General features: G+C 35.9%; 1 protein-coding gene across 1 annotated transcript in view; it reads left to right on the top strand.

Annotated features, from left to right (window-relative positions):
- Positions 1 to 20,980, top strand: part of ARID4B (AT-rich interaction domain 4B) — an 82,694-nt gene that overhangs the window by 4,141 nt on the left and 57,573 nt on the right. The window contains exons 2-5 of the mRNA XM_081823167.1: positions 301 to 391; positions 3,229 to 3,308; positions 8,890 to 8,981; positions 16,548 to 16,686. Of these exons, the coding sequence (XP_081679293.1) occupies positions 301 to 391; positions 3,229 to 3,308; positions 8,890 to 8,981; positions 16,548 to 16,686 (402 nt within the window). The remainder of the gene's footprint in view (positions 1 to 300; positions 392 to 3,228; positions 3,309 to 8,889; positions 8,982 to 16,547; positions 16,687 to 20,980) is intronic.

Genomic DNA, 20,980 nt, shown 5'->3' with positions numbered 1-20,980 from the left:
TCTTAAAGTATGGTCCGAGGACCTCCGGCGGCTCCCAGGACCCCTTTCAGGGAGGTTGTAAGGGCAAAACTATTTTCATAACAATACTTAGATATTATTTACCTTTTTTACTGTGTTGACATTTTCACTGATGGTACAAAAACAGTGGTAGGTAAAACTGCTGGCGCCTTAAGACAAATCAAATCAGTAGTTTTTTTATTCTTCGCCACCGTACACTCAGTTAAAAAAAAAAAAAGAGCTAGTTTTTGTTTTATTCATTTACCTTCTAAAAGTTTTTCTAACTTTTTAAAAATACTTTAGGTCGGAGCTATTGTGGAAGTGAAGAATCTTGATGGTGCATATCAGGAAGCTGTTATCAATAAGTTAACAGATGCAAGTTGGTACACTGTAGGTAAGGGAATAAATCTTTTAAAAATGTATTTTCAAAGAATACAAATCAAAATTTCCTTGATTCAGTTCCTCCCCTAATGCCATAGATATTATTACTGTTAATATATTTTGTTTTTGTTTTGCTGTTAATGTTTTTTAATCTTTCCAGGTCTTAAAAATTTTTATTTCATAAGTATGTGCATAAAGTATAATTTGAAATTAGTGTATATATTATACAGTTGAATTTGTAGCTTTTTTCACTTCAAAATATATCTTAAAGAAATTTTTTCTATCTTAACTATTTTTAAATGTACATTTCAGTGGTGTTAACTGTATTCATGTTGTTGTGCAACAGAGAAGTTTCTTTTAATTATAGTAGTATGTTTCATATTTGTTGTACCATAATTTATTTTCTTTTACTGATGGTGTTGCCAATTTTCTTGCCATTAAAATAAATGCTGGATTGAATGTCTTGTACATGTACATTATTCTTGTATTTTCCTGGTGTATGTGTACACTGAGGACCAGGCATAGTGAAGTGAAGTGTACTTTAAAACTTAGGTAGTGAAAACTGCCTTTGTAGAAGAGGGTATTCATTTACACTTCAGTGGACAGTGTGTGAGTGCACTCATTTTCCCAGCCCAGGTAAAAGTTGATTTTAGTAATCTGTAAAAATGTTTGCCCATCTGGATACAAAGTAGTATCTCAGTTTTGTTTTAATACTCCCCTCCTGTGATTAAGTGAGATTGAACATTTTTTTCATTTGTTTATTGAAAGGAACATCATTTCATTTGTATTTTCTCTCTTTCAAATTACCATCTTTTTATTTATTTATTTATTTATTTTTAAGATTTATTTATTTGAGAGAGAGAACGAGCAGTGGGGAGGGGCAGAGGGAGGAGGGGAGAGGCAGAGGGAGGAGGGGAGAGAGAGAGAGAGAAGCCGACTCTCTGCTGAGTAGGAAGCCCGATGTGGGGCTCCGTCCTGAGCTGAAGGCAGACACTTAGCCAACTGAGCCCCCCAGGCGCCCCTCCATCTTTTTTATTTTTTAAAGACTTACTTGTTTTAGAGAGAGAAAGGGCTCACATGCGTGAGTGGGGGGAGGGGCAGAAGGAGAGAATTTTAAAGCAGACTCCCTCGTGAGTGCAGAGCCTGGCATGGGGCTTGATCTTAAGATCCATGAGATCATGACCTGAGCTGAAACCAGGAGTTGGAGGCTTAACTGACTGAGCCACCCAGGCGCCCCTTTTGAATTACCATCTTATAGTATCTTCCCAGTCTCCCCCTTGTCCTGTTGGGAGGTTACATTTTCTTATTTTTAGGACATGAGATCTTTGTATATTCTGAATATTAACTCCTGGCTACCTTAGTTGCAAGTATTTTTCTCCTATTTACTTTTATTTTCACTATCAATTTTCATATTGTCACTTTTTCCTGTGGTCACCTTTTCCTTTGTAGTTTTAGTTTTGAATCTTGTTTTAAGGGGCTTCCTTCCATCAGTGTTATAAATTTATTTTCCATTGTATTCTTCAGTTTATAGTTTTATTTTTGCTTTGCAAATAGCTGTTTATTTCATCTACAGTTTATTTTTTATTTTTTGGACATTCTGAAATGTCATATTTTTCCCCCCAATTAATAGCCAATTATCCTGGTATTATTTATTGAATGGGAATAATTCTTACTCTATAATGACCTCATAGGTGAGCGTAAACACCTAGTTAAAATGTCTTTGATGTTGTCAAAATTTGATGGACCTTTGAAATAGTATAGATGAGTTTTCTCTATATTTTTGTGGGGTGAGGAAAAACTTGGTGAAGAGAGGGGAAATTTTAATTTGAGACAGGAAAATTTGACTTTATGTAGGTGACAAGACTGTGAGCATGTTCTGTGCAGTAAGTCTAGATGGTAATTATGTATGGTAGTCAGTCTCATAAATGTGGCATTTTTTTCGTTGAATATTTTAGTTACAACATTAAAACATTGTACTAAAAGTTATTTATCCAGTCTCACATGAAATTTCACTTAATATATAAGAACCTAATTTCGTTACTTAGGTAAAAACTGCTATTTCTAAAATCAAAGCCTGGTAACTTTATTTAGAATAGATGTATTTTTTCCCCATGATTTGCGAGGAATGTTAAGTATATGCTCTAAAATTACAGTATAAAATATACATATATTCTGTGTACACATAAACTTACAGTAAATTTGCTGGAACATTTTAGTACTTTAAATAAGTAGTTTTCAGTGGGGAGCACTTGGCAATGTCCGGAGACATTCTGGTTGTCGCGAATGCGGAGCCACTAGTGGCATCCGGTGGCTAGCAGCCAGGGAAGCTGCTGACTGTCCTGTCGTGTTCAGGATAGCCCTTCGCGACAAAGAATGATCTGCCCCAAAATGCTAGTAGTGCTCAGGTTTAGAAACCCTGCTTTAAATAGTAAAAGCAGAGTAACTTTTTAGGGGCAGTCTGAATAAATACATTTGTATTCTTTTTGTTTTCTCGGTAAATCTGTCAGTATTTACCAGTTGGAAAACTTGCCTTTCCTTTACCATGTTGAGAAGGGTTCATTAGCATTTAAATTATTTCTTCCTAAAATGCTAACTTCTTATTTTTTTTGGTGTGTTCTGGGTCAGGGAAGATGTTTTCATTTCAGGTATATTATTTCCTTATTGCTAGAAATTGGAAAGCATATTCTGTATTTGGAGTTGTCAGTTAGAAAACATAAAATCTGAACTGAATTTCAAATAATCTTCTGAAACACTGGTTCTGTTTGCACTCAGAAAATTAAATGATAATTTATATCATCGTGTTAATCTGAAAAATCCTTCAGTAGTTTCCAATTTTACCTCCTGTCCTAGTTTTTGATGATGGAGATGAGAAGACACTGAGACGATCTTCACTGTGCCTGAAAGGAGAGAGGCATTTTGCTGAAAGTGAAGTAAGTAATCATTTAATGAATGACTGTGTCTTCATATTTTGTATTAGGGGGAGCATATTTTTCTTACTCAACTCAAGCAACTTACTTGTTAATCAGGAAAATTCATTAATACCATTATCATGTAATCTGTGAACCCTGTTTTTAAGGCCTTGTGTTTGAGTACCAGGTGATATATCCTTTTTTTTTTCTAAGAATATTTTAGCATTTGTCCACAATGAAAATTCAATGATCTTGCTTAACTGTTATCTTTAGGCAACTTTTATGTAGACTCTAATTTTAAATAATTGTAGAAAAGAGATGTTCCATTTATAATCCACTTGAACCCCCTCATCATGAAAGGATCTGTAGCTACTGTAAGCAGTCCCTAACAACTACTACTACTACTGCTTCTGCTGCTGCTGGCTGACATTATTATAGCCCCTCCTCAAAGATGCCTTGCCTGACTGCCCTTTCTTCACTAGTCCCTGCCATCCTTTTAATCCTTCTAGGTTGACCGAGGTTTCTTCATAGCTTGTGTCATTCTCTGACATCAGGATATGTATGTGCTTAGTTATTTGTCTGCCTCCCTCCCTAGAATGTGTCACAAGGGTGGGGATTTTATATGTTTTCTTCACCACTCATTCCCAGTTCCTTGGACAGTGCCTGGCATAGAGTAGGAGCTGAATAAATGGTAGTCAGATGAATAAATGAAGTGCTTATATTTGCCAGGGACTTTGCTCACTGCTTTACCTACATCATCACATTCATAACACTATGAAGTAGATAGCATTATTATCTTCAATTTACAAATGGTGAAATTGATGGTCAGAGCTGGTTCTGAAACCAGTATTTTCTAGTACCAAAGCCATGCTCTAGAATTGAAAGGTGTTAAGTTAGTAAGAATGGAGGGAGGGTTCACAAAGTTTTGTAAATCAGTAGCTTGCAATCCAGAATTTTAAAAATGGACGTATTGTTAAAGTGTTATATTCTATAATCCAGCCTATAAATATTAATTAATGCACACTGTGGCCAAACCATGATTACTTTTCTTCTTGTCACTATTTAGAACAGTGTTTCTTTGGGGATGTTTTTATATTATTTATTAAACTATTAAACTTTATTTTATGTTTTCTTGTTTTGAAAATACTTTCCTTGGGGCACCTGGGTGGCTCAGTCATTAAGCATCTGCCTTCAGCTCAGGTCCTGATCCCAGGGTCCTGGGATCAAGCCCCGCATCCGGCTCCCTGCTCCGCGGGAAGCCTGCTTCTCCCTCTCCCACTCCCCCTGCTTGTGTTCCCTCTCTCGCTGTGTCTGTCTCTGTCAAATAAATAAATAAGATCTTTAAAATATATATATATATATTTTTTTTCCTTTCCCTTAAATAATTGAATTCCTAATCCAGTTCAGAATTTGGGACAGGTTCTGTGTATTATGATTCCAGCCTATTTTTTTCAGTCTCATATTGTAACATTTCCTTGGACTTATTTTTTCTTTTCCCCCTTTTTTTTTTAAGTTTTTATTTAAGTAATCTCTATGCCCAATGTGGGGCTTGAACTCACAACCCACTATCAAGAGTCACATGCTCTTCTGATTGAGCCAGCCAGGTGCCCCATTTCCCTGTACTTCTGTCTTATAAGACTACTTCGTATTTTCAGATTATGATTCATATTCTTTTCTTGGTTTCTGCTGAGTACTGCTCCTCTTAATGTTCTCCATGAGGTCTTTCATGAGCTTTCTAACCAGATTTGATCCCTTATCCTTTGATCCTTTGGCACTTCTCTTATTCTTATTTGATGGTCTTTTTTTTATTACTTTTCTTATTTTCCCTGTAAGATTTTAAACTGTTTTGGGGGTAATAGCCATCTTTTTGTCATTTTGATAGGCTCTTCTTTTCCCAGCAGTGTTTTCTATACAAAAGCCTTCAGTAAATATTTGTTGAATTAATTGTGAAGGTTTAAATATAGGAAATACAGCTTTAGAATTTGCAGTGATTTTGGCTTTTTGCAGTGATAAAGTAACAGTTCTTTATAAGTTATGTAATTTTGTTTATGTTTATTTATTTAATCTCTACACCCAGTGTGGGGCTCAAAATCACAGCCCTGAGAGCAAGAGTTGCATGCTTTTCCGACTAAGCCAGCCAGGCGCCCCTAAGTTTATATAATTCTTAAAAATAATTTCATTTCCCTTAGAGTATGTGTACAGTTATAGTAGTCAGTGAGTGAATATGGGGGCTTTGAAGACTTGATTTTTCATGTGCTTAGTGAAGGCATGTGCCTTATTTATTTAATCCAGAGAAATATCTAAAATATCTAAAATACTTTTTTTTTATAGGAGAATTGTGTAGTTCATAAGACATTTGTAGTGTAAAGGCTGAAGCAATATGAGCAAGTAGTTCAGTGTATCCTTCTCATCTTCACGGTGGACCACTTTTACTGTGTGTGTCTATATGTGTTAGATTCTATGTTTTGCTAGAGGGTACTTAGAATACTGGTGTATTGTTCCATATCCCATTCTCATAAGCCAGGTGTTATGTTAGGTACTGGAGACACAAGGATAGGCCAAGTAGACATGGAATTTATCCTCGAGTAACTTACCATCTGTTGGAGGAGAAAAAGCATTAATCAAACAATCAAATATTTTAAGATTATAAATGTACTGAGTTCTGTGATAGCATGGCCAGGAGTGTATTTAATCTGCCATCTGTGTATTCCTTCCCTTTATTTGATATTTTTCATATTTTCAAAAAACATTTTTAATTTGTTGAAAAATTATTCAGAGCATTGTTATTATCAGTAATAACTTTGGTCTTTGAGCAAAAAGCCACTGGCAGTGTTTGGGGTCACTAATTCCATTAATAAGCTACATACTTAAAGACTTAAATTTAAAAGATTTCCGTAATAAGAGATCACAACAGCACTTCCGTCAGTCTGAATTCCAGCACTAACATCACTGATTCTAGCCCTAAGCAGCTTAGTGAGAGTGTTGCCACTGCCCGGGGGTTGGGGCATTTCTGCAGAGCATATAATTCAGAAGTAGTTTCATCAGCTGGTATTTGCTGTGCATTTACTACGTGCAGTTGAAAACTCTAAAGAAAAGTTAGGTAAAATCTCAGCTCCATATTTCCTATAGCCCATTTAAGAAACAGGGACATAGGCATGTTTCCCCTAGGCCTATGGAATTTTCTTTTAGCTTCAGTATAGCTAGGAGTCTCTGCTTTTTGCTCTTTAGGTTTTGACGCAACACATTCTACCCTCCCCGCAGTCTTTTCTCTCACTTGAAATAAAGGTGCTCCTACCTTCCTGGACATGGTTTGAGGCCAGGGACAGAGATACGGCTTCTTACTGTTCTAACTCTTTATTACATAGGGAGAGAAATCGGAAATCCTGGATATTTTCTTTCCTGTAACTGGTGAATACCAGATGCTTAAAATAGAAATCACAGTACTTAATAGAAGTCTCTGCTTTTACAAGAGCAATCTTAATTTTAGGGGAGTGAGGCGGGGCGTTTAATCCTTCTGTTAGCTTGACCGAAAGTGAATCTAGATTAATTTATTTTCTCTGTTTACCAAATATAGTACCTTGAAATTTTTTGCTCTTGGGAAGCATAATTAGGAGTTAATGATAAGTGACTTTTTTTTAAAGATTCTACTTATTTGTTTGAGAGAGAGAGCAGAGTGAGAGAGAGAGAGAGCGCACGAGCAGGGGTGAGAAGCAGAGAGGGAGAGGGACAAATAGACTCCCCGCTGAGCAGGGAGCCCGATGCGGGGCTCAGTTCCAGAACCCTAGGATCATGACCTGAGCCGAAGGCAGACACAACCGACTGAGCCACCCAGGCACCCCTGACAAGTGACTTCTAAAGAGGTTTTGTTTGGTATATTACTGTATTTGGACCAACTTTTGCCTCCAGATTTTTTTATTTATTTATTTATTAAAATTTTATTTATTTGAGAGAGAGAGTGAGTGAGGGAACAGAGGGTGGGGGAGAGAAAGAATCCTCAAGTAGACTTCCCGCAGAGTGTGGAGCTGGACATGGGGCTCGATCCCAGGACCCCGAGGTCATGACCTGAGCTGAAATCAGGATTCAGATGCTTAAGTGACTGAGCTACTTAGATGCCCCTCTAAATATCTTTTAAATGCCTGACTTAAGCTAGATTTGAAAGATTAGATTTTATGCCCTATAAAAAGTTAATATATTTTGTCTTCTGAAGGAATTGATCTTTATGTTTTATGGGTAGTACCTTTTACCTATATCAGTATTCTTTGTTGTTGGATACATAGATCTGTGTACCTCAGGTACATTTACAGATATTCTCAGAAGTTATGCAATCTAATAAGTTATGCAAGATTATTAATATGCTTCCCCTTTCACATTTTAGTTCATCATTGTTTCAACAAAATTATCTGTTTTAAAAATAAAAGTTTTAAATATTAACAGTTTATATTTAGATAGTCTGATTTTTTTTTTTTAAATCTAAATTGATATATACCCTTTCATATAATACCCTAGTTTGTAACTTTGAGAAGTCTTTATCCAAAGTAGTTTCTCACCCTCACTCCCATCCTGACAGTTTTTGTGGGGTCTTTAGTTCCCCTGGTATTCATGAAATTATCTGTAATAGCAGAGGTTCTGTTGGATGAAAGGAATAGCAACTGTGTGGAAGATCTTAAAAAGGCAGAAAAAGTAAGATTATCAAAATTGATATTCAGAGAATTCAGTTAGTTGGGATAGCATCTTCAGATTGAGACCTTAACTTTATAGTTATATAAATCTTTTCAGGAAATAATGACAAGAAAAATCTAAGAAGTGTCTGATATTGAGAAATGAAGGGAATCATTCCAGGATCCCTTTTTCCTTCATTCTGCTTTTAACCAACAACCAATTCCTCACCTGGAAATCATTATTTTAGGATGGGGTGAGGGACAAAGGGTTTGACATGAACTGTCAGTTGACAACAAGACATGTTTATTTACCGATCATTATCTTCATACCAAGCACCGTATTGGATGCTGCAGATTAAAAAGGAAGGGAAAATTAAATTTAGAAAAGTCAATATTTACATATTTTTTAAAAAAGGTTTATTGCAGAAAATGTTTGCAGAGTAATAATATATCCTACCTAAAGCCTTTTTTCAAACAGTTGATGCTTTTTTTTGGATAATTTTGTTTGTTACTAAGAATTTTATATTATGGATTATGATTCCCTTTGAACAAAGAGAAATTTTATTTGCAGTTGGCTCCAATGCAGGTGCTAGGTCCTTACATATAAATTTCGTATCTCTCCAGTCTATTTTCTACTGAGCTGTGTTTTGTTTTGTATTTTAATCATTCTTAGAAGTCTTTCAGCCTTCAAATAGATAATGAAACCATGAGGAAAGAACAACTGAATTTCTTTTCACTCCCCCCCCCCCAATAATGGGTTCATTCATCTTTATTCTAATATCTTTGAAATGACAGTTGTCTCTCTTTAGGAAAGTTGTATTTTAGTCTTCCTTGGGGCAGTTTTTAATCTACAAATCTAAGCATATTCTTAAACTGATTTGGTTTAAAAGGGAAAAAGAACTTGCTACGTCGTAACTTTGATGGGTTTATGTTCTTACCCACAGACATTAGACCAGCTCCCACTCACCAACCCTGAACATTTTGGCACTCCTGTCATAGGGAAGAAAACAAATAGAGGAAGAAGATCTAATCATATGTAAGTCCATTTTCATAACTGTTAGTTGAACCTAAATTCATTTCTCCTTCTAGTATTGTTTTAAGAGTTACTAATTTGAAATTGTACTTTGCAAAATGCTAACTGGATCTCATAGTAATTTCAGACTCCTTGGCATGGGTGCTTGAGATTCTCCATGCTCAGCCAACCTTAACAGTTGTATATCTACCTCCCATTTCTCCCTACATGTATCTTGATGCTGTAGTCAGAATGGAACCAGTCAACGTTCGCTGAATACATCCTTTGTTTTCCTGATACCATGCTTTTATTCATGCTCTTTTTTTTCTTTCTCAAATCCACCCATACATGTCATTGTCCCACTCATTCAATCACCAACAGAAATGCTCCCACCTTTATGTGAACTGTTTTGTCTCCCTCCTCTTCCCTTGAAAACAGACCTGTTTTCTTTCCTCTGAACCCCTTAAATTCTTTGCATTTATCTAATGTCAAAAACAGTATTTCACCTGTTATTGTCATTGTAGTATTTGTTTTCTCTTCCTAATAATCTTAATCTCCTTGACAGAAACCGTCTTCCTTATTTTCATGTCCTACAGTTGTGACATATATTCTACCTATTTAACAAATTACTTTTAATGGGCCATGCTTAGGCTCCAGAAGACTCTAAATTAAAAAGGATCACAGGATCATAGGGTCATCAGAGATAAAGAAACAATTTTCAAAGAGTTACAGAAAGAAAAATAATTTATTGTGAAGGACTGGGAGGCAGAATAGCATCAGACTTCTCCATTGTAATACTAGATGCTGGTAGCCAATTGAATGCAGAGTGGAAGAATGAAAGTCTCTATTAAAAAGGTGGACTCAGTTACCTAATATAATGGAACATTGGGGGGAAATTAAAGATAATATGATAACAAATAGAGAAAAAATAGCAAAGGCATTAAGTAACTCACCCTGAAAATTACATCAGAAAGGAAAACTTAGTAAGATGGAGGGAGAGGAGGTGGCTTAAATATAAAATTAAGTCCTAGTAACAATAGGAATTCAACAGAATAATGTATACAATGTATAAATTAGTATAAGAGTATTATTTAGAGATAAGGTAGTAACTATCAAAGAAATAGCTGAAACAGTTAAAAACATAGTTGCCTCCATAGGAGGCAAAGAAAATGGGAAGGGGTGGGATTTTAATGTATTCCATTGGAGGTTATTTTAAAAACAATTTTGAACATTTCACTTGGATAAAATTGAAAAAATTTTAACATGTCTAAGCCCAAATATTGTCAGAATGGCTGTTAAAAATAAATGTTGGGTTGAATTATTGACATCTTTAGTGTAAGTGAATGCTTTCATTCAGTATTTAGAATCACATATTAAATCTAATTGTGGCTGAGCTTTGAAGATAGAAATTGGGTAAGCGCTATCTCTCATATTGCTTACTTTTAGCCTTAGAGCAAATTCATGAAGATAGGTATTATTTTTACCCATATTAAAAACTGGGGGAATTGGGCTTAGGGACAGTAAGTAATCCAAGGAACACAGGAAGGAAAGGACAAGGACTTGAACTCACCCATGCTCTATGGGCCTTTTCCCATTCAACTGATTGACTCTTACTTAGGTAGAGTAGTATTTCAGTTACTTTCTAAATTAGTTCTAACAGTAAATAAATAATGACTCCTTTGAGGGAGGAAATTAAAAGACTAATCCTTGCATTGAAAAAATATTTCATATTAATATTTTCCTACTATACTTGTGATTCAGACCATGCATTTTTTTTTTAACTCTCTGAAATTTTTAGAAGATGTTTTTCAGTTAATTACTAAGTGAATAATTTCTCTCACTTGTGATTTAGCTTGCTGATGACTTGATTATCTTTAGGGTATTCAGGGTATAACAATTATTTACTCTTCTGCATATGACTTGTTCTATCCAGAAAGAAAAATAAATGAAAAATGTATGACAGCATTATTCATATGAAGGAATCCTGTTGTGATTATTTGATGCTACTGTGATCTAATAATGTTATCAGTTTTTCCAGAGGGATATTTTATTGCCGTAGAATATTCACTGAAGCACTTACAAGATAAACCTTTTGCTGTCTCTTTGAAAATTAGTGATTTCAATTATGTATTAAAATTTTACCTACCATTGCTCATTAGAGTCTTCCATAGTTCTGTAGTCAACTTCTAATTATGATTGGTGATGTCAGAATAGTGAGGTGGGGTGTATTTAATGTAAAATTATTTCATTAGTGAAGATTTCTGCTTCTCTAGCTTTCGAAAGTGGCAGTGTGGCTTGATTGTTAAGAGTGTGAACTGTGGAGCCAGGTGGCCTGGGTGTGAATAACTCTCTCTGCCACTTCCTTGCTATATAACCCTGGGCAGATTAGTCTTCATGCCTCAATTTTCTCATCTGTAAAATTGAGATAATAGTATAACCTATCTCTCAGAGTTGTTGCGAAGATTAAATGAATTCATATCCTTAAAGTATTTATATAGGAAACACTGTGTAAATACTAGATATGAAACATCATATATTGAATGCAAAAATTTTCATGAAATACCAGTATGTGACGTGACTTCATTCATAAAAATGTTTATATGTGAGTATATAAAAATTCTGCTTACAGTGTTTATGTCTGATAAGTGGAACTGTTTTGGGCTATACTATTTGAATTTTTTAGAACATTTCCATATTATGTTATATGCATATTGTAGGAAAAAGTTTTTGTATCTACCAAAAATTCTTTTTAAAAATATTGCATCTAACATTTAGACATGTTTTATCTTTCTTCAACTATCATCTACACGTGTAAAAATAAATTTAAAGTAAGATAATTTATAGATTATCACCTAGATTGATCTTCAAAAGTGACCCAGAATTATGATGTATTAAAAAAGCTATAAGTTGAGGTCTCCCTTTTAGATGAGACTAAAGCATGCATTTGTCACTGAGCAAGTTGATCTTTGCTTTCTAAAGACTACCGCAAACATTCTAAGTTAGTGATTTTCCTGTTGAGAATCTCTGTATAATGAAAGATTTGCTGTTGGGATTGTATAGCATATGTGCAAGGTAAGAAGGCAGATCAGAGGTTGAGAATTAACTATTGTAGGAAACGAAGCCCCTCTCATCTGTAATCTTGTTTTAGTTGCTCTTCCTTCCCCCTCACTATGGTGGTCATTCTCATTGCCAAGAGATCTTAATATCATGGTATGTAGACACCACAGGCAAGTACCACAGTTGGAAATTCCCTTCTCCTTAATTACAGTTCCTCAAAGTTCTTTCACCCCTTTCTGAGTGATTTCCTACAACAAAGTCTTGGACCTGGACCTTACGGTTATTTATCTGACCTTCATTTCCTCTTCCATTACTCAACTAAAAAAGTCTTCATTTTGATTCTCTGATTGTCATTTAAAATTTAATTTTGTACAGAGATAAATAAGGTTATCTCTTCCCAGGATTCCCCAGACTCTATTGTTAATGAGTATATCACTACTTTTATTTTCTTTTAACAACTGTTAATGCACATACCAGTTAATCTGCCTCCAGCTAGTCAAAAATTATTTTTGACACCTTCCTTCAATTGAGTTTTATTTATATTCTACCTTTAATTAGTAAATTCTAATATGTTGAAGTTATTTTCTTAAGATTATCATTCTCTTTTAATTTTTTAAAGAAAGTTACTGATCATTCAATGTATAAGTTGATTGAATTTTGCCCTTATAATTTAACCATCATATACAGGTGTTTTGTTTGATTCTGCCTAAAGAATAGATTACCTGAAATTACAGAAACATTTGTGTACCCTCACCTCTCAAAAGTGTTTTCCAATAACCTGGCAAAAGTGTATATGCAGCTGCTACAGTAGAAATCAGTCTGTTTGCTGTTACTTTTTTTCTCCTTCAGAAAAAGAATAAAGCATAAGAAAGCTTATAATGGTTCTTGTTAGTGATTATTTGTGGGGAGGGATTTTACCTATTGACAGTACTAAGTTTATCCAGTAAAGTAGTGATGTGTACCTGGTGTTTTTAGGTCTGCAGATCTTTAAAAAATTTTTTTTCATTGAGATATAATTAACATAACAAAATTCACCCTTTTAAAGTGTATAGTGTGCAGTGTTTTTAGTGTATTCACAGATTATGTAACCAGTACCACTAATTCTAGAAGATTTTTCTTTTATTGTTTGCTGTTTTATTTTGAGACGAGAATTTGATTCTAGTTTCCTTCTTGATTAAAAATTTGGGAAAAAATAAAACCCTTTTATTGGTAAGTATATACATGTCCATATTTCTAAGGAGCTGTACCTCGTTAGACTTTCTCATACTGACTAAATACAGGTTTTTTAATTTAGTGTGCAAAATTTGAAACTGAGTTACTTGCCTGAAATTATAAGGATGATTGAAGTCAGTTTCCTGTTTGCATCTTGTCATTTGCTGTTCTTTGGCACACGTCTTGTCTAAAGTTCTTCCTACTTAATTTACAATTAATTTACAATTAATAGTGATGTGCAGTCCCCTTAAATAATTAGCTATTAGTCTGTGGTGGTAAACATTCCCGAGTAGTTAGCTTTGTTTCCAGTGGCAGCATCAGATGTTATGTCACAAACAGTGCATTATTTTGTTCTGGCTCTGTAAACAAATACCACCTTACCACCGAAGCAGCAACGCTGTCAGAGGGGAATAAAACCAAGCAGGTTCTCTGCTTGCTCTGTATTTGCTCCCTTAAAATGTTTTTTAAAATTATTGTTTATTATTTTTACATTTTATTTTTATTTATTTGAGAGAAAGTGCGTGAACACACAGCAGGGGGAGGGGCAGAGGGAGAAGGAGAAGCAGATTCCCCTGCTGAGCAGGGAGCCCAAAGTGCGGCTCGATCCCAAGACCCCGGGGTCATGACCTGAGCCGAAGGCAGATGCTTCACCAACTGAGCCACACAGGCACCCCTTAAAATATTTTTGATGCTCATTTATTTTAGTTCACCAGTTTATTGAGTGTCTTGTGTAAATTATTTCTTGGCTAAATTCCTCCAAGAGGAAAAGTTAAAGGAGCCTTAGGTATATATAGTGGTGTGGTTTTAACTGGTTGTGTACATTATACTGCTTGTATACATTTTGTGATTTCAGGAAAAATAAAATTAAAAATAACCATCGTAGAAAGAAATAAATCTATTCAGTTCATTTATTTACTCAACAAATATTTATTGAATATCTATGCTTGTGCCAAGCACTGTTCAGGTACTTGGGATATATCAGTGAATAAAACAGGCATTGATAAAATCTCTGCCCTTAGAGCTTATATTCTCTCATATAGGGGAGATGGGCAATAGAGAGAAAACGTAAGAAAGAACTAAGTAGATTATATAGTATGATGGATTTGTAAATGCTGTGGGTAAAGAATAAAAGTGACGAGAGATTGGGGCAGGCAGGTTGTAAATTTGAATGAGATGGTCAGGGTCACCTAACTGAAATGACATTTGAACAGAGACTTAGAGGAGTCAAAACGTTTCCAGATGTCGAGGAGTAGAGCATTCCAAGCTGTTTGGCTGCAAAGGGGAGTTGAGAAACAAGGTGGCAGTAGCTGGTGGAGAAGGTGAGGTCAAGGGATTCTTTTTTTAAGTGGGAGAAATAATAGCATATTGATGGAAATAACAGCATGCTGATGGGACTCAATGTAGTAGAGGCAGAAAAATTGATACAGGAGAAATGAGTACTCTTGGAACAAAGTCTTCAGTTGCCAGGGTTAGGGTAGGGGGTGGACAGGAAATCTAGTCCATAAATGGGCAATGGTTTTAGAGTGGAACTTGGACATTTAATATGAAAGGTGGATAGGTGCTTTATGTAGGCAGTCACTTTTTTTTTATATGTCACTTTCTGATGTCTGAAGTCTTCACACTTGTTAAGTCTTAAGAAAGAAATGAGAATCTTCATAAAGATGCAGATGACTTTGTTAGGCAAATAAAGCCCAGTTTTCTCTCTCTCTGTTTTACAGATTTGATATATGTTATCCGTGATATTGGGACTTTTATCTTGCTAATGATAATGACATGAAGAGTGTCCATTCAATCCTAGCTGAATAAGTTTTTTATGGCTTCTTTAGAAAAGCAGTAATTATGGTTTTAAGGTTGGATGTCTTCCATAGTCATTAGAAAGTGAAGAGATAAAAGTCATTGCCCTTGAGAAACACTTCTAATCAATTAGAACTCAGACTTGGGATGTCTTTCATTACTGTCCCAAGCTGTGTGCCTATTTTTAAGGTTTTATGCTTTGCTAATATGAAGGTATATTTGTTTTTCCTACCTCCTACTTACTTTCCATGTCCCTACTTTAAATTGCTTTAAGTGCCATTTGAAATACAGTAGTTCTCAGCAGCAAACTTGAAAATTTTCTTTGTTTTTACCAGGGGACAATTATTAAGTCCCTTGATCATTGAAATCAAATAGTGATACTTCCCATATCACTCTAAAATGTTTAGTGTTGTTATAGTAGTTTTTGCTTTTTTTATAATTATGTTGAAATATATAAAGGAGTGACATTATGTTGCCATCCCTTTGGAAAGGCATCAAGACAAATTTTAGAGTATATTAGATTTGTCCCAGTCAACCGAATAGTTAAATCATGTTTAAGGTTTTAAAACAATCTGTCAGTTTACATTTTTTGTCAGTGAACTTGGTCATTGCCAACTATCTCAAAAATGTTTTCATCCCTATAGGTAATTAATACTAACCATTCTTCTATTTAATTTGTAAAGAAGAACGTACATTGTAGTCTATTCATTTCTTAGTGTCTTTGCTTACTCTGCGCATTTTGAGCACTCACTTGTTAGAATCTTTCTTTAACACTGATTGTGGGCTTTCTTGGAACCAGATTCAGAGCTGAATTTTTGTTTGTTTTATGTTTTTTTTTTCCTTTTTAGTTTTACTTTTTGCTCTGCTTTTGTCTAACAAGTGGATGGTTTTAGATAGTTCCTTTTTCTGCTGACAGTGAACTTCTTTCTAATTTATTAGTCCAATATACAATGTAAACTGAAAGGAATTTCTAACATAATACAAAATAACAGTATTGTACATTTTATCAATTCCTGGTTTGTGTATATTTGATATTAAGGATAGCATTGGTGATCTCTTATCAGATTGTCTTCTCTCCCGCCCTAAGCCCCCAATAAATAAAGACCTTTCTTCCCCTTTTTAAAATTAGCTTTGTACTGGAAGTATAAAATTACTATCTTTAGAACTTCCTTAATCTGAGAGTTGGATCTAATACATTTTAGTGTAGTACTGGGATGTTTCGTATAGGGCCTTCAGCTTTTTGAGAATTTGGGGACCATTGTTACTCTGTTCTGTTCTCCCCCCTTAACCTTTTAGAGTAGCACTAAATAAACGCAAAGGATGTTTAGGAAAATGATGTGCTTCCTTCTAATGATAACCCTTTTTGTTATTCTTTAGAAATTTAGAAAATGGTTTAAAAATTTAAATTTGCCATTCTGTAGGTTTTAGAAAATGAGGTAAGATTTCTAGACTACCTGTATTTATCAACTTGGTATGCTCATTCTTTGTGAAGATAAATGGAAATATCTTATTTTTTTCTTTCCCTAGACCAGAGGAAGAGTCGTCTTCATCCTCCAGTGATGAAGATGAGGATGATAGGAAACAGATCGATGAACTACTAGGAAAAGTTGTATGTGTAGATTACGTTAGTTTGGATAAAAAGAAAGCACTATGGTTTCCTGCATTGGTGAGTAACTTCAGTATAAAAGAGTTTAAAATTCAACTATTTAGGTTCATGAAGAAAACAATTGATAATCTTACTAGTGTTTTTCATAGGTACAGAGTAGGGAAATTGTTTTAGCGTCATTTAGTTTACACAAAGATTACTTTCAAAATTGTCTTTGAGTACCAAGAACTCTTTTAAGTCATCCAAGAAAGGCAAAATTATGATAATTTTAGAGGGTAGGTATGTGGGAGTTCATTATACTGCTCTCTCTATTTTGGGTAGAAGATTCATAATGCAAACTTTTAAAACTTCTAAATTCATCATGCAAAAGACTGCAGAAGAAGAGAATCTTTCTTTTTCTACTGTTGTCTGCAAATGATGTCTACTTATCGTTCTTTTCAGTGAACATGATTTGTGTTCTTTATCCTGAATACTTATCAGTTCAGTGTTTTGCGCAAAGTAATTGCCCAATAAATGGCTAGCTCTTACAATTAAAACATATTGTATCTTACAATTAAAACTAAAGAGGGCAATTATTTGTTTTAATAAATATAAATACTTTATGATACCTTCGTACCTCTGCATATACCCATTTACCCAGCCTAATAGATATTGGATGCCTGCTATCTGCAAGGACTGTTAAGACCTTTACAAGGACTGGGCGCCTGGGTGGCTCAGTTGGTTAAGTGACTGCCTTCGGCTCAGGTCATGATCCTGGAGTCCCAGGATCGAGTCCCTCATCGGGCTCCCTGCTCAGCAGGGAGTCTGCTTCTCCCTCTGACCCTCCCCCCTCCCATGCTCTCTCTATCTCATTCTCTCTCTCAAATAAATAAATAAAATCTTTAAAAAAAAAAAAAGACCTTTCAAGGACTGTGAGGCAGGTAATATTATTTATCCTTACTTAGAGATCAGGAGACTGATTATTGGAAAGGTTAAGTAACTTGGTTAATGGTGAGCTGAAAACAAATGTCAGTGTATATGATCATTTCTTTTTTCCTAAAGCACTAAGATTCTTTGTAATAATTTCTTTTGAAAACATGTTTTAAAAAACAGTTTTGTGTGTCTTTTTCTAAAATAACAGGAATGTTAATTTTTCACTGTTAGTATATTCAGTATTAAGATTCTCTCGACCATAGTTTCTAAATAGTTTCCTTGATGATAAGGAAAATATTTAAGGATTTATGATGTTGAATTGTCAGTAATTGGTGTAGGAACCATCATAGTATTATTTAAAGAATCTTAGAGATCCTCCCCCTCCAAATTGAGATCTTTTGGACAGTTACGAGTAATTTTTGTCAACTAGAGTGTGAACTTGTGTTCTCGATCGAACAGTCAACATAATCACATAAATAGTATTTGGGTTTCAATTTTTAAAATTAGTTTTTATAAATTGAGTAAATTTTACAAGTGTTTAGTAACATCACTGTGTTAGGAAACAGTTGTACTCCTAGGACCTGTAAGTAGCCCCCATGTGTTGAGCACCTACCATGTCCAGGCACTGTATGAAGCTGGTCACATAAGTAGTCGCATTGAATCCTGAGACTGAAAAATACGGGGTATTCACCCCGTTTTAACAGAAGGAAATCTTAGCTTCCATGACTCACGCAGTCTTCCTTTTCATTTTCCTTCACTGTTTCTCCTCTAACCAGCCTTTAAATGTTGCTGTGCAAGGTTCAGAATATATCACTCTGTATTCTCTTTAGGGTGATCTCATCCCCTTTTATAGCATCGGTTGCAGAGTTAACAAACTGAAATGCCTTAGGGACCAAGGAAATCACACACATGAGTGAACAGGATGAAATATGGATTATCATTCCTGTGGCAGAATGGAAAACGAACCACTTACACACCAGCAGCAGCACTGGCCAAAGCTACCATATGCGTAGTTTTTGAAACCCATGAGAAAGTGTGAGTCCTTCGATAGCTCAGTGGTAGAGTGGAGGACTGCCAAACCCATGAGAAAAAAAGAAAAAGGTAGATTTTGTTCACAGTTTTAGACCCAAGTTTAAGCCCCTGGTATTTAGGCTGTTGACTCCCAAGTTTATATCTTACAGTTCAGACTTCCATTGAGCTCCGGACTTGGGTATCTGTTTAGTATCTCCATTTGGCTGTCCTTCAGCCATCTCAACACTTAATAAGTTTAAAACTAAATGTATTCTTTCCTCCCTCCTTCCCAAACTTGGCCCTCCTCCAGTGTTTCATCTCACAGTGAATGACATCATTTGCACAAGACAAAAACCTGAGCATCCTCTGCTCACTCATCTCTTCACTTCCCTAATTACCTCTAATATTCTCTTTCCTTTAATATGCCATTCCCACCACTCTCCGTCTGAGTCACCACCACCTCTCTCACCTGGGTGATTGTGGTGGCTTCATCTCTTTCAACTCTTGCCCTTCTCTAGCCCATTTTCTTAAAAACAGCCGAAGTAATTTTATTTTATTCTTTTTTTTTTTTTTAAGTTTTATTTATTTAAAATCTCTACCCCCCTGTGGGGCTTGAATTCAAGACCCTAAGGTCAAGGGTCATATGCTCTTCTGACTGAGCCAGCCAGGCATGCCCAAAGTAATTTTAATTTTTTTATTTTCATTTTTTCAAAGTAATTTTAATTTAATTTAATTTTTTTAAAAAGATTTTATTTATTTATTTGACAGAGAGAGACATAGCGAGAGCAGGAATACAAGCAGGGGGAGTGGGAGAGGGAGAAGCAGGCTTCCCGCGGAGCAGGGAAACCGAGGCGGGGCTGGATCCCAGGACCCTGGGATCATGACCTGAGCTGAAGGCGGATGCTTAATGACTGAGCCACCCAGGCGCCCCTCAAAGTAATTTTTAAAAGGCAAATCTAGTATAACATTACCCTGCTTCAGAGCCTTTCCTTAAAGATTTTAGATTTTATCCCTAACAATTTTCATGACCTAAAAGACTGGAAAAACCTGAACCCTTCTTATCTCTCTTAATCAGTCCAGGCAGAAAGTTAGCCACACTGACCTTCTTTTGCTCTCTGGGGCGGGTTCCAGTGCTTGCTGTCTCTGGCCCTTCCCATTATTTGTTTCCATTGCTTGCAGCGCACCCCTTATACGACACACACGTGCATCTAGGCACATTGTTTGTCAGGCCATTTCCTACTCAGTCTTTTTTTTTTTTTTTTTTTTTAAGATTTTTATTTATTTATTTGACAGACAGAGAGGGAACACAAGCAGGGGCAGCGGGAGACGGAGAAGCAGGCTTCCTGCCGAGCAAGGAGCCCGATGTGGGGCTCGATCCCAGGATCCTGGGATCATGACCTGAGCCGAAGGCAGACTCTTAACCGACTGAGCCACCCAGGCGCCTCTCCTACTCAGTCTTAAAAGCTGAGCTTAAATGTTGGGTCTTCAGGAAAGTGGTCCCTGACTACCTAGATAAGGACTTAACACAGTAGCAGTTAAATACACGTGCACTTACTTGTTTAGTGCTTGTCTTCTATAGGGTGCAAGCTCCATGTGGGGAGGAGCAGTGACTGACTTGGTCTCTTTTTCTCCGGCATCTAGTACAGTACCTCGAGGTGGCAGTCAGTATCTGTAGAGTCACAAGAAGTGTATATGAGCAAATGCTAAGTATTTACTTCAGACTTTTTTTGACATGACAGGGAAGTTTCCCTCGATGCTAATAATGTATAAAAGACTTTCATCAGGGAGTTCATTCAGAATGCCGTCAACATTTAAAGAATGCTTAGTGCAATGCAGTTGCAGTTATGGAAAATGTTAACTAACTTCTTAAAGACTGAATTAGAACTAACCTGTTTCTAGCTCCTTTCTGACCTGTGGTGAGAGTACGTGCCTTTATGTACCGTTGTGTCATTTTTCAGAGCCGATAAGCCCATCCTTAGGACAAACCTGTCATACTTACTTAGCTCATTTTTCATTTAGAAATATAACTATTCTTTTAACTTGTTCTTGGTGTACAGAGTGGGCTGTCTTGGAATTGAAATACTAAAAATTTATAGGTGTCTTGCATTAGCCTTTGGGAAGGCGCACTTTGACCTCACTTTAATAGCAGCTGAGGCGGCTCCAGCTAAGTCCTCTCTTGGGGAGTGATCAGTCCTACACAGCCTGCATGTCTTTTTTAAAATGTTTACTTTTGGGCGCCTGGGTGGCTCAGTTGGTTAAGCGACTGCCTTCAGCTCAGGTCATGATCCCAGGGTCCTGGGATCGAGTCCCGCATCGGGCTCCCTGCTCTGCGGGGAGCCTGCTTCTCCCTCTCCCACTCCCCCTGCTTGTGTTCCCTCTCTCGCTGTGTCTCTCTCTGTCAAATAAATAAATAAAATCTTTAAAAAATAAA

Source organism: Leptonychotes weddellii, chromosome 6, assembly GCF_054177405.1.
Source record: "Leptonychotes weddellii isolate Sample4059 chromosome 6, ASM5417740v2, whole genome shotgun sequence".
NCBI classification, from domain to species: domain Eukaryota; kingdom Metazoa; phylum Chordata; class Mammalia; order Carnivora; family Phocidae; genus Leptonychotes; species Leptonychotes weddellii.
Note: the sequence above shows the minus strand (reverse complement) of the source record. Positions and strands in the feature narration are given on the sequence as shown.